At 41.3% G+C, this 15553-nt stretch overlaps 1 protein-coding gene across 1 annotated transcript in view; it reads right to left on the reverse strand.

The window, feature by feature from the left end:
• Positions 1-3568, reverse strand: part of LOC308308606 (anoctamin-4-like) — an 87426-nt gene extending 83858 nt beyond the window's left edge. Inside the window, exon 1 of the mRNA XM_080754035.1 lies at positions 3472-3568. Within this exon, the coding sequence (XP_080610161.1) occupies positions 3472-3553 (82 nt within the window). The 5' untranslated portion in view covers positions 3554-3568. The remainder of the gene's footprint in view (positions 1-3471) is intronic.
• Between the last annotated feature and the right edge of the window lie 11985 nt (positions 3569-15553).

Genomic DNA, 15553 nt, shown 5'->3' on the forward strand with positions numbered 1-15553 from the left:
CACTGTGGTTCCCCTGACACATCACTGTGACATCACAGGTGATATCACAGGTGACATCACCTATGTAAAAGTCCATATATGGGTATTCCCCAGAATCCCTTTTATGCCCATATATGAAGATCCCTAATGTCATCGATATACATCACTGGCCAGATGGCCAAGACATGGCCCATAATATCTGTGTGGCTGTTTCAGATAGGGATCTCCATGTATGATGTAATCCAGGTTTGATTAGCTGTGTACATGATAAAACCTGAAAATGTATCATAAAGAAAATATGTGCCATCATATTGATTAAATTACAGAAATATATTTAACACCATCTAACAGGATACAAGGGGTTAAATATTTATGATTAAGCAGTGTGAAAACTAGTAGACATCAACTAAGTTTGTTTTATTCTGAAGCCGAGTACCTTTATTTTGTAACATGACACTTCCTGTTGCGGGCAGCATAGTGCTATGTGCAGCAGCATGACACTTCCTTTTGAAGCCACACATGAGAGAGAGAGAGAGCAGCCACTCTGCAGCTACAACAATCCATTACCTTGTTTTTAGACCAGCTAAAAAGCAGTCCAGATACTGTTTTAGGCAGAGACAAATCCTATGGTTCCAGCCAGAGGGTCCAATCGCCGAGTTTGATGTGAAAAGACAGATAACCAGCATGGTGAGGATTATTCATTGGCTGATGCTACAAACAATTCACCCTTTGTCAAGTCCCACCCATTGTCCTGCCCCTCTCCACACACATTGGTTGCTGTGTCTTGGTGGGACATTCAGTGGGACATTCCATCCACTGCCATGTTAATTCAGTTGCTTCATATTGTTATTCTGTGTGCTCAATTCTAATTTCAAACTTTGTTTCAGTCAATTGGAGCTGCTCAGTGGCAGCATAGTGAATCAGCATGTTTCTAAATGTTTGTATTTCTCCAAAAATTATGTTTTAGCTAATTCAACATAAAAAAGGCGGAACCAGGGCGGGACAAGGCAGATAGAGCCTGCTGGTTGGTCAGTCAGGGACCAACCAGGAGGCTAACAAAGGGTGAATTAGCATGCTAGTGCAGAGGTGGACATGATGAATGAATGAACTAACTGGGTTGATGTTAGGAGCCCACCCATTTGTGCCACACTTAGTGTTTTCTTCTAAACACACTTTTGATCCACATTTTACATGTCAGCCTTTTATTTAGCCACCACGATTCTTTTGCTACTAGTCCTACAGATTTTGTCCAAATATCATGCAAATCGGTACAAACGATCTCCATAGTCATGTGAGCAAATGGGTACACATTATTTCTGTAGTTATGTGATCAAGAAGTAAATTTGACAGATCTTTCAGATTCCATTGTCTACAACTGCCTTTAAAGTTGGCGGGAGGGGCACAAATCATGACTGCTCTGAATGGCGTGAAACTTTGCACGCACCCTCCCAGTAGCCAGTAGATATGCCACCCCTAATGCTTGGGAATATCTTACCTGGTTGCCATGGTTACCAGGTGGCAAATAGGCGCCAGGTGAGCAAAAACACTACATTTTCCATCAAGCTTGGCGACCGATCGGCCCATGAGCATTTCCTCATTCAGATTAGTTGCTCAGTGCTCCAATCTCCTCACAGTTTCAAGCCCCCATAGACATAGCATGTAAACAGGAACCATGTTATTGACTCCTGGCTATCTCAGAGTCGGTCGCGGTTGGGATTTAACTTAACTTATTTCTGTGTTTAGCTTTGCACATAGCCCTGCAGTCTTTACGTATTAAAGTTATATAAGGAAATGGTATATACATCATCATAAAGACACATGTATGAACAATTCATGAATCAGTCTATACTTTTCTTAGGAATTTTCTAACCCATTTAGGCCTAACCTATAGTTAGGCCCAAATCAGAAATTAGCCTACAAAAACAAATGTGTTGATACATACTGTACATGTACTGTAAGCCCCTCCCATACACTAAAATGTGTACCCGGCCTGGATTTTAAGATATTGATTAATATAATAAAGTGTGTTTTTGCACCTTAATCCCTTGTACAACGCACTGACTTGTTGTGCTTTTTTTTCCTAGCACCTTTTAACTAACGTCCATAAGCATGTCATGCTCAGTATACATCTGCTGCTATGCTGTGTAAATATGTAGATAACTAGATAATATATTTAATTATTTGTTTATTCTTGCTTATCTCCTTGACCCCCCCCCCCCCTCTTCCCTTTCTTTCTTCTGAGGAAATAGCGACACGATGGGAACTAGGCACGAAAACTAATTTCACGCACTTCTTTACTAACTAAAAGGGTGTCTAAATTAAGCCCAAAAGTCCTGTCTTTGAAACTCAAACATCAGAGCATTTTTGCCTGGTATAAAGCTGGTTGCACACTGCTGCGTTTTTCGGGCCGAATATCGGACTGAATTTCGGAGCACGCAAATAAAAAAATCAACCTCACGTTATGTCAGTCACGTTTGCACACTGCCGCCCGTTTCGCGCACTGCTCGGTCCCTTGCTCTCTCTATCTCTCTCTCTCTCCTTGCCCTGAAAAACGCATTTCGCAACGAAAAACGCAGCAGTGTGCAACCACCTTTATACCAGGCAAAAATGCTCTGATGTTTGAGTTTCAAAGACAGGACTTTTGGGCTTAATTTAGACACCCTTTTAGTTTTTTTAGAATGAAAAACTAAAACAAATTGACAACTAAGTATATTTATAGTCACGAGAAGAAGTTTATTGCGACCGTCAGGTCACAAGTTACTATGAAAAGCACCACTGGCTGTCTGTCCGTTCGTCTGTCCGTCACGTCACGTCACACTTTTGCCCTACTCTTATCTCCGGCACTGTAGCCCCTATCCATGCCAAACTTTGCACACACACTCCTTGGAAGGCAACTCACAACCTCCACCCCTCATTTCTCACATGGCCCTCTTCTAGCGCCACCATCAGGCCGATTTTTGCAAAACACATTTTTGGACGATGCTCCTGCAGATTTTGGCCTAAAATCCCACAAAGCGGTACACAGTATCTCTAAAGTCATGTCATCAACATGGATCTGTCCCATTTCCCATATTCCCTCCTGATTGGCTACGATTGCCTTCTAAAGTATGCGACCTGACGTCTTACTGGTCACAATGTGACAAGTTAACCTTGTATGTCAGCTATTTAAAAGAAATACCTGTATTTTATTCAATTTTTCCTATCCACGACTTTCCAACGCCCCATAGTGCATTGTGCAGACGCTGTACAGAGCTTCCGGCGCCGCAGCCGAGTGTGATTTACAAGCTCACAACGGGTTGCATCTGCGACGCGAGCTTGTATGTCTGCTGTTAAACCGAAAGTGTGGTCCAAACAGGTCCAAATAATCTCCAGTAAACTCCCGCGGAAACAGGTGGATACAGTATTGATATGCCCAGGTTAAAGTGGTTACAGCGATAGCATTGTGCTTCCCGTTCGCTCGACAAAAATGAAGCGTATAATAACTGTACATACTGGTGCTGTTGTCATTGATGGTCTCCTGACTTGCACTGCAGGAGGGCAGAGGGGTGATGGACAGAGAGGCCGGGCATGACATTGGCTCTGGGTGCTCGTCGATGGCCGATGGCACTGCCGACGCCTCCGAGTGGACGCAGTCCGGGCTGGACAGGGCCTGGCCATTGGCAGGGAATGGGCTCTTCCAGTGGGAAATGCCGATGGCCACCTGGCCGCCGACATCAAACCCTGGCCAAAAAAAAAAGAAAAGATTCAAAGCCACAGATATGACAAATGAATGAACCCATTTAGACCTGCATCTGTGTCACTCTCGATTATAACCACTTTAACCGTTATTTTATGCTTTAACTATTAAAAAATAGCAGATATACAAGCTCACAGCGCGGCACCAAGTTTTAGATCTGCTATTATTATTATTTTTTTATCATGAACAGGGGTTGACACTAAGGTCTCAGAAGCACTTGCCCATCGGGCAAGTACAGGTCATCTTCTACTTGCCCAAAGGTTATGCCCACTTGCCCAAAAAGTAAATCGTCCATTATAAAATGATAGTAAAGATTTTAATTTAAATGTTCTTTACTTTCTGGGCTGTGCAAAAATGTCATACCTCAGCAACTCCAAATCCAAATACCCACTTGGCTATGATTGAATATGTCTATGGTTTCACACTTGTTATGTTATTGCAACCGAAGGTCGCATTATACCCTGAAAAACCTTGTCGCTTGTCTGACCTTCTGTCCGTCCGTACAGGAAGTGATGTCAGTGTGATGTCACGTGTTTTTCAGTACAGGAAGTGATGTCACATGACATCACTTTTATGCCCATATACAAGTCATTCTGTACCACCTCACTGTGACTCACTGTCACTCTGTGCCACATCACTGCTCTGATGTTGATTGCATGGCAAAGCGAAAGTTGATCACAGTGATGTGGTACAGAATGACTCATATATGGGCATAAAAGGGATGTCACGTGACATTGTACAGAAAATGGAGGCCGAAAATTGGAATGTTAGGGTACCCCTTATGCCCATATATGGAGATCCACATGCATCAAACCAAGGCCCTACGTTTTATGTCCATATATGGAGATTCCAATATTGTCAATATTAAGAACATTATTATGGCCCATATATGGAGATCCACAGGCATCAAACCAATGCCCTAACTCACCAAGGCCCTGCTTGGCATTACTAATTAACTAATTGTCGCATGTCACCCTGAGGTCGCAAGTCACCCTGAGGTGTCTTATTAGTATATTTACGTGTAGCTACAAAAAAAACTACATTATAGGTCAGCAGTGCTCTTATTTTACATTCCACAGACCAGAAAACAGAGCGCTCTGGCCAAGTTCAGGTGTTTAGACAGATTATATCTTATGTGTGTTTATAGACGGTTGCGTCCCCTCTCAAATGAGCACTTGCCCGGTCGGGCAACCTGAAAGCAAACTTCACCTGCCCAAAAGTTGTATTTACCTGCCGGGGGCAGGTGGGCAAGCCTTAGTGTCAATGCCTGATGTAAGTATGTGTAAATCTGAAAGCTTTAAAAAATATAATATTATATATATTTTTAAAGCGAACATTTGTAACTCAAATATTTGCTTCTGGGGGCCCCTGATACTTAATATTTTGAGATGGGGGTTGAAACATGAAAAGGTTTGAGAACCACTGACATAGAAACATGAAAAAAAAACCTCAGGAGGATTTAGAAGACATTTATAGAATCGGGTCAAAAACAATCAAAGCACAAACTTTTCAAGATTTTTCAAAAATAGCAGATCTACAAGGTCGCAGCGTGGCACTCGGTGCTGCGCTGTGAGCTTGTATATCTGCTATTTTTCAATGGTTAAGCATAAAATAATGGTTAAAGTAATAATGCGTAATAAAGCGTTCCAGGTCTTTGAATGAATGGATGGATGGATGGACGGATGTCTTTATTGCAGACTCGAGGTCCATAGAAAAACAAAACATACAACAATGAACATAAACAAAAACAGTCCAAATGTTAGATAGGGCATTTGTAACATTTATATTATATAAATGGCTTTTAAGCCAATATTGGTTCCCTATTTTCATCCATGCCTTACCCCTTATCCCTAAACTTTTTTTTTTTTTTACTATTTTGAAAAACATTTTTAAGTACTTCAAATAGCCGATCTGCAAGCTCACAACCTGTCAATGTAGATCGGCTAGATACAGTATTTTCTTTTTTTTCCTTCAACATAGTAAAAAAAAAGGTAAAGATTAGAACAGTATCTAGTGCAACTCTTCACAGTGTTACTTATACTGACAATTATGCTATTCACATACTCACTTTCACTCGCACTGCACCATCTAGGCCTTTTAAGTAAAGGCAACAAGCCTATTTTTATTAGGATGTTGTTCATTCACTTCTGTTGACTTAGGCAGGACATCATCATAGCCAAAGCAACACTGCCATCTAATGGTGGGGGCTGTCAAAAGCAGTCCCCCAAAAACACCACTTGGGTCCCTTCAGTAAATCATCAACTGACATCATCAAGGCTTAGCGTGCACACACACACACACACACACACACACACACACACACACACACACACACACACACACACACACACACACACACACACACATACACATACACATACACATACACACACACACACACTTTATTTTAATTTAATGTATTTATTTTGATCTCTTGTTTTTCAATGTGCAGTACGTGTACACACTATATTACTAGTAAGACGCCTCAGGGCGTCATGTCTTGATGTATATCGGACCAGTTCCCCATATATTGATATGAAGTCCTGTTAGATATGGGCTTAATATTGATGAGATCAGGGAGCTACATATATGAGAATAGAGTGGTTCCCATGACATCACAACATACAATCCCTTTTATGCCCATACATGGAGATCCCTGTCTGAACCAGCCACACCACTGTGATGTCACCTGTTTATGCCCATAAATGGAGATCAATGCTCTGAGTATCTGACATCACTGGGATGTCACCTGTGACGTCACAGTGATGTGTCAGCCAGGGGAATCATTTTAGGGTGATATTTTTTTGGTTAGAACAAAAATGTTTTATTAAACATCAAAGCACTACGCACAAGTTTCCACTGTCCCATCGTGCTTTGCTCAGAAGGTGGCCGGCAGGTCTGGCTCTCAGTTCCGGCTCTCAGCTGCTTCGCAGCCGAGCCGAGCTGAGTGTGACGTATATTGTAATCCTGACCGTCATTGAACGGTCCCAGAATATCAGGATGTGTCCCACACACATCATTCTACAGTAAATTCCCACGGAAACAGGTGGATATTGTGATCGTAATCATTGCTATAAAGTGTTTGCTCAGTATCAGGGCTCTCCCCATCTCCCCAGCTCTTTAATAAACTAAATACAATTTCAAGTGGTTTGCCAATTTCAGCCAATCAGGAGAGAGTACCCATTCATCAGCTTCAATTGAACGGTGTTCCACTTCCAATTTGCTCTGCTCATTTATTTGTATCATCACTTTCAGTTACACTAGTTTATCCTGTATCCTGCGAGTTAATCTCTGCAGTAACAATGTGTCCCTATGTGTAACAATGTTCTATCCGTCTGTCTTTCAATGTTATATGAGATACTTAAAGCGTGGTTCCTGTCGAAATAAGCCTCGGCTTTCTAGGATCCCCTTTTAGTTGACCTTGTACCAGTGATTTGTACTGTCATGAAACTGTACTTTTTTCTATTGCAAACTTCTAATACATTCTTCAATCAATCAAAAAAGCCCACTGGAGTGAGTGTGGAATTATAGCCCTCTCCACCATCAAAGTTGCCCACCCGTAGTATATAGCCCAAGCCCGAAGGGCAAAGCCCCTATTATGTTTCTACCTTGTATTATTCTTCCGCCGTTTTACGAATAATCGCCGCATTATGTTATTATTATGTTTTTATGATACTGGGCAATATGGTAGAGGGCTATGTCAAGGGTCAGTGACATGAAGCCCACGACCATTGGCCAAAGGGTGGCGCTGTAGTGATCAATTGAATGCAAAACTGTAGGTATAAGTCATGCTCTGTTTGACCTACAGCCATGAATACACATTGAATATGAATGAATATACAGCTATCGTCAATTAATATATTCTGGATATCCATTACAGTCTAGTGAATATGAGAATGAAGGTAGTCTATCAACAATGAATTTATGAGTGAAATGAATTATGAAATTATGAAAAAGTGTTCCATCAGTTGCTGCTTGCCAAAAAAAAAAGGTTTTATAGTTACTCTGGAAATCAGTGCTTACAGTTCCAACCAATGACTTGTATAACACGGCTGCGGGACATAAACATTGTTTTGGTGCATACTTCTTTGGGACAGACATGCAACATTGTGCATAATGTTATGCAGGAGATAACGGTCTTTATCGATCAGCCTGAAGGGATTTTTTTTTCTCGATAATGGCCGCTGAGCCAGACGTTATCCCACTTATTACACGGCTAATTAATAATTAAATTAATAATTTGACTCAAAACTACTACAGTATTTTAGACATATTATTACAAGTTATCTTAAATGGGTTTGGTGGGATTTGGATATTACAAGCGATGTTAGTTGTTACTAGTACAATGTGTAGAATACTGTATATAAATAATATATTCTCTGTTTTATTTTTTCAGTCTCATTATGCAACACAAAGGCGCCAGGTGAGAGTGGGGAAGCCCCCGCTTTTTGCTTCCTATAAAACAACCAGCGCAGCACATTTGGAAGGTACATCAGCAGTGAACAAACACGTCCCAATCAATAAGCACAGTAGTGCAGAGCCGGGCAGTCTTACTGCCTGCCAGACTGCTACTCTCGCACAGCACATTTTGAAAACATAAGTTTGGAGGGGGAGCAATAAATCTAGGCTATACCTGTTCTCGTTTTGTTAATAAGCAAGCGCAAGATTAGCACAGGTGCCCAAACAACTGTTCTGTCTATAATTTAATCAAGACAAAGCATTGAGGACCACTTTCTATTACCCTGGACCTGTACAGTATATCTTTTCACAACTATAGAGTGTGTGTGTGTGTGTGTGTGTGTGTGTGTGTGTGTGTGTGTGTGTGTGTGTGTGTGTGTGTGTGTGTGTGTGTGTGTGTGTGTGTGTGTGTGTGTGTGTGTGTGTGTGTGTGTGTGTGTGTGTGTGTGTGTGTGTGTGTGTGTGTGTGTGTGTGTGTGTACACACACTCACACACACACACTAGGCCTGACCTCGATTAATCAAATAGGTTTTGCATAATTCAGAGATTGGCAGTCGAATCAGCACTGCTTTCCATGATTCGACTACCAGTCAACTAGCCTAGCCTGCCTAGGCAACATTTGCCCAAAAGATTCGAGCCGACTATATATGAATACCAGCTCAGTGGCCTTGTGGTTAGAGTGTCTGCTCTGAGACTGGGAGGTAGGGGTTCAATCTCATACCAAAGACTCAAAGAAATGTGGCCCAGTGCCTCCCTGCTTGGCACTCAACATCAAGGTTTGGATTAGGGTCCCTGCAACATACTAGCGTCCAGGCATCAAGCTGCCTCACTAAGGAAACGGCAGATAGGTTCCTGCCCTATGGGCCTTGTGGCTCGGCAAGGCTTACTTTATATAAATTCTTAGTTGGGGATGGGGACAGGCCTAATACATACATACATGGTAAAAAACTAACCTAGCCCAACCCTACCCTCCCCTGCCCCTTCTTTGTATATACTGTTTATTTAGACTTACTGTTTTCTTTTTTCTTTTTCTTTACATATCTACTGCATAGTACTGTGTTCTATTTGTCTGTCATTCAATGTTATATGAGATACTTCAATGGTTTCCAGTGGAAATAAGCTTAGTCTTTTCATGGATCTCCTTTTAGTAGACCTTGTACCAGTGAACTGTACCGTCATGAAACTGTACCTTTTCCTATGCAAACTTCTAATAAAGTCTTCAATCAATCAATCAATACATACATATAAACAGGAAATCCACAGTATTTAGCAAAGCACGATATTGACCTTTGGTAACAGGACCCCATTTCAAATGTGAATACTGGAATGCTGGAATGCAGAATACAGGCTTGATAAGTATCTAAGGCCTCACTCTTGCGGTTCTTGCAGCATATTAGTGCTTGTTAGTTAATTAGTCTTAGTAGTACTAACGGGTACACATTATTGTGTATCATTATTTTGTGCTTTAACTATTGAAAAATAGCTGATCTGCTATTTTTGAAGAATCGTGAAAATTTGAATTTTGACCCGATTCTATAAGTGTCTAAGATTTTTTGAAAACCCTACGTTTCTATGTCAGCAATCTGACTAGCCATCGTCAAAGAAAAGGTCCTTTTCACTTAAATGGAGCTCAGTTAGCCTGTTCTTGAGAGACTACTATGTCAGTGGTTCTCAAACCTTTTCATGTGAAGGACCCCCAAAATGATATGTATTTGGCCACAGACCCCCATCTCAAAATCTTTAGTTCCAGGGACCACCCAGAAGCAATATTTGAGTTACAAACGTTTGCTTTGAAAATACATATATTCAAAGATTTGCACTCATTTTCACAACTTTTTCAAAAATAGCAGATCTACAAGCTTGCAGCGCGGCACTCAGTGCCGTGCTGTGAGCTTGTATATCTGCTATTTTTCACTGGTTAAAGCATTCAATAATTCTAGGCCTAAATGGGTTAACTAATCTTACAACTTGGATTCGACCGGTAACACTCCTAAACTGAACCATCCTCGAGAACCAGTGAAAGTCACCTGAAGAAGCGAGTGGGGGCGGCGGCGGCAGAGAGGGGACGTGTAATCTACACCTGGCGCGCATCCGAACGACCTCCAAAACTAACCATGCGCAAAGCCTTTGGACATAGTGTGTCTTCCATATCTATGTCACAGTCATCAGGAAAAAATGCCTGCGTTGCTCTCTGAGGAGAGAGAGGCCCAGATATGTACTGTACCGCTCACACTTCCTGATGCTCTCTCGGAGGTGAGGAAACAAAACGCAGGTGCTGCAGGTATCTGGGTCACGCGTTGTTGTATAATGATGACTTAAGGGAGAAGAACAGAGTATACTCTGTAAACTTGTAAACTTAACAGAGTTGGATGCCTTTACAATGTAAAGGAATCAATCAAACCCTGCACCCGCCCCCCAACTTATCAAGTAGTTCTGGGGATGGTGGTTTACAGTTAGTTAGTAAAATGCTTTAAATGTTTCTACAATGCATTTTTATGGAAGTGTACAGTGTACTGTGTGCGTGCGTGCGTGCATGCGTGCGTGCGTGCAAAAGGGTGTGCAGTACGTGCGTGCATTTTGGTGGGGTCATTCACTGTGATATAAAACTTCAAGTCTAAAAATGCAATTGCCTATCAAAAACTCTAATAATCTAAAATGCACATCATCAAGAGGCTGCATATGTATGGGATTGATGATTTCTTGTATCTTTCAGTTCATCATATTGGAATGTGTGTTTGCGTTCCTTGTTTGAGCAGAGATCTCCTTCCTGAGGGGGGATAGACAATTTCTGAAATTGTCCTTATACAGCTTCCTGGCAAAGTGCAGACACAGATGAGTGCTCTGCTAGGGTGCACAATGTGAGGGTGCGGAGAGCCTCTGTGTATCCCGAGTATTTCCGGCCAAGTATGATTTTGCAAGCCGTTTCAGAACACTTCTCAGACTTTTAGTCTGGCGGTCAGTCAACAACCCGTGCCAGACTGGCACTGCATACTCCAGCACCGGGCACGTAGCCTGTGTAGCTGTGTAGCTCGAAACCAATTCAGGATCTTGGACCCTAAATTTATTCAGGCGAAATAGGACAAAAATCCTACTACTGGCTCAAGTACACCTTGCTGTCCCATTTCAAGGCAGCTTGAATTATCCCCCCAAACCAGCCTCTCCCGGAAATCTGTATGTAAATGCAGATTTTCAGGAGAGGCTCGTTTACGAGGCTAAGCTTGAATGGTGACACCCCCCTGGTCAATGGAGAGTGTTAGGGCCGTTTATTATGCTAAATTATTGTTTACTTTTTCAGCTAGTGCATTCATTTAGTTTTAACTAGAAATGGCTTAGCTATTCTTCAATTGACTGAAATGCTTTTCCATGGAGACAAGAAACACAGAACTAAGTAAGTATATTGAAAGCCTTTGGCAGTATACCAAGTTCAAATGGGTTTACATAGCGCTGCTAACAGATTACTTAAATTGATGAGTTTGCACCATATAGGCTAATGCAAAGATAAAGACTATCTTTCAGTGAATTCCCAGAGAGCAGAACGAGGACTGAATTAAAGACGGTTATAATCTGAGTCCTAATGATGACATACATCTGCCACACACTCTTGTCAATATACCATCTTGTGAAAGTTAGAAATGTCATGATTAGTTAGATTCCGTCTTCAGCTAGGGCATTTCATTTACATTAACTAGGGATGGCAGGGCATAGCTATTCAATTGACTGAAAAGCCTTTCCAAGGAAACAAAAAAAACAGACATAATTGATAGCTTTTGGCAATACCGCTTTTTTCTTCCCAAACAATGATGAGAGCGTTTAAATCACAGAGAGCACACCGACTCTATACGATGCCAGAGCACTGTGCAGCGCAATAGATCTTTCCCTAGTGTGCAGCAGCACAGCCTGCGCCAAAACCCGAAGATCAAACAATATAGTATAGTATTGCATCCCTGGCAGTCTGGCAGACACACATATTGAAACTATTGTACCCGACCTCGCAGGGTGCAGTTAGAATGATACTCTGCTCTAAAGGGGGACACACACCGGCTGCAGATGGCGCACGTCAAAACAGTCGCCCCCAATATTTTCAGTGAACATACCCACACCGGCGGCGTCAGACGCACGCAGTGTTCATGCCTCGCCCGCCGCTCCGATGCGCCACTATTTTCCAGGCGTTGCCATGTGGTGAAAAAATGTCTGCGCGCCGTCCGCAGCCGGTGTCTGTTGTTCAGTTGGTCGGTCGGTCGGTCAGGCAGTCTTGTGACTTGTGTCCATCACAGTCCCCAAACAAGAGGACCACCTTCTGTATTGTATATTGTATTTCTGTATACTAGTCAAGTCGCTTGTGTAATTTTGTTCAATTTTTCGGGGGATTATGAAAACTATATATTTTTGGAAACTTCAGAGTATAACAAATCAGAAAATCCATGATTCTCATTCACTTACTATACACTACTATAAAGGAAAAAAATACCCCCAACAAATCTGCTTTAAGTAGCATGTGAGGGGTCAAACTAGGGGTTTTTATTATGATTCTGAATCCATTGCAAGCATTTGTTTTGCATGAAAAACATTCCTCCTTACTCTATAGTTTCCAAAAATATATAGTTTTCAAAATCCCCCGAAAATTTTAACGAACCTTTCATGTTTGAACATATTAAACTGGACTATACTGTACTGTATTGTGATGGAATTTTTGCTGTACACATTGATGCTCCCCAGAAGATGAACTCTATTGATTTTGGTAACCCCATGGCCTTTCCTCTAGCGCCAACATTAGGTAAAATCCTCCAATTGCACACAATATCTCTATTGCCGAGTGCCTTCATGCTAGGATGAACCCCAACCATTCAAGAATCGCGAGCAACCATAATCTTTCCTCTAGCACCACTTTCAAGTCAGAGATCTCATAATCGAATCGGCAGATTGCATAATGAACTCTACATTCTAGTCACCTTTGGTGACTAGTGCCCCCCTTAGGCCAAAATGCCCTTTGCCCTCAGCAAAAACCTTTAATTTTTTTTGTCCTTCACGCCTTTTACATTTCTACACTTTATTTTCTTTCATGTTAAAGATTTAGCTGTAATCTACGCTAGGCTGAAGCCCAGGGACAGAGATTATGTTTCCACCTGTGTGTGCGTGCGTGCGTGCGTGCGTGCATGTGTGTAAATGGTAAACGGTGCATTTATATACGTAGCGTTTTATACAAAGTCCCCCAAACCATGAACACGTCATCCGATTGAAAACCCAAATGTGAAACACACATTGGGGGGCCTCAACACAACGCAGAGCCAAAAGCAAAGGCAGTTCAATTATGTTTATGTTGGGGGTCACTGCCTAAAAAAGGTTTGAGAACCCCTGGTATAGAGCATTAACAAATTCATCCACTAGGGGCATTGACAACTCATTCTTATGACTTCCTATCTAGTCAAGCTTTATAAACTATATCTTTTTTTAAAGAGAAAACAATACAAAAATAAAAATATGTGAATATTTGACTTCGGTGAAAAACGTCGAATAGCGACTTTGATATTCGAATATTCGAATATTTGGTGAATGCCCTAGTGGGCACCACCATGAGGCCACGATCCTTGGCCTGCGCTTAAAGTTTGACACTGATCTGATCCTGCACTTTCCGAGATTAGCTGTGCACGCACGGACACACACACACACACACACACACACACACACTCACACACTAAAATGGGCAATTAGCAGGGCTATTACATTCTTGGTCTTGTCACACCTGTACTGTAAAGAATGCCACTTACTTTAGTTTAGTTAGTAGAAGGTCTAGTAGATCGAGGGTCAACTTACCTATGGTGATTTGACTCACACAGCTATAGAAGGTCCCAGTGGACACATTGTAGCTGCCACTGCTGGGCTCACGATCTATAACATAGGGAGAGATGACCGACTCAGTAGATGATGCCTTTATACAAAATGCCTCACAGTATGGGTGGCCCATATGGAAACAGTCTCCTGGCAACACGACTATTTAAGCCATAACAGTCATGGCAGGTCATAAAATAAGCCCCAAGATTGATGTCCAGTCCGGTAATAGTGATGTTTATGGAACGCTCAAGAATAAATAATAAAGTTGCTTAGTAATGCTTATACCATCATTTAGATCATATGGTGAAATAATACATTGGCCTCGAGATTTAAGGTATAAGCTTAATTTAGAACTTTAGGTTGTCAGGGGAGATGGAGGTTATAACATTAATCAGCCTATGCAGATGAACGAACAGGTACTTTCTCTGCAATGTGCAATTCACTATGTTCCGGGGACAGGCGATACAACAAAAATCTAATATCACAATATTTTTTGAACCAAATACCCCAATATCGATATCGTTACGATACATTGTATTGTCACAATAATATTTTCATTTTTGCTGAAAGGCAATTTTAAATTATTAAAATCAGAAAAGACAATCCTCTTGGATTAGTTTTATATTGTAATATGAGACTAGATATAGGCTATGTAATATGTATCTATATGATTATGATATTGATATAGAGATAATGTAGTATTGCTGCCCATCCTTATACTGTATGTGCAGCCTGGCACTCCATTTCTGCACTGAATGGAGGAGTGAATAACTAACACATCTCTGCTTGCTGAGGTCTAATTCATATGACGTTGTAAAATCAGCATGTCTGGCCTCACCCATTCTTAATAATTGCACCGTACTTATTGCAGCACTGGCACATCCAGTACCAACACATCCTCCAGTAAATAGATTTATCATGAGCACTGGTTTCTTTTCGGTCTACCTCAGATGAAGCACTTCCCCTCTGTGTTTTGATTGATCTTGATATAATGGAGACAAGTTGTTGCTGTTTATATTACTGTAGGTCTAAACTAGGGATGGGACGATGCGCGATATTATCGTTTATCGTGATAAAAAACACTCGCGATAATCGTATCGTGGAGATTTAATTCGTGATATCGTCCTCCGTCATGCACTGGGATCAATTCACCTTTTATTTGCAGAGCTGCATATCCCGTACCACTTAAACCCTCTATAACTGGTAAAAGGTACTTGCAATATACGTACTTGATACCGTTTTTTTTTTCACCCTATCAAATGTCGTTGCCAAAAAACTGCCGATCTACAAGAGCTTGTAGATCTGCTATTTTTTGGCAAATGTTCCGCCCCAAGATAATGGATTTTGATTATCGCGAAAATATCGTAAATCGTGATTTATTTCGTCACAATAATCGTGATATGACATTTTGATATCGTCCCATCCCTAGTCTAAACTCAATGTACCATTTTCATAGCAGCCATTTAGCAGTGGTGGAAAGTAACTACCGGTAAGTACATTTCAAGTACTGTACTTTTACTATGATTTTGAGGTATTTGTGCTTTACTTGA

Source organism: Nannobrachium achirus (genome assembly GCF_963921795.1).
Source record: "Nannobrachium achirus genome assembly, chromosome: 23".
Taxonomy (NCBI): Eukaryota; Metazoa; Chordata; class Actinopteri; order Myctophiformes; family Myctophidae; genus Nannobrachium; species Nannobrachium achirus.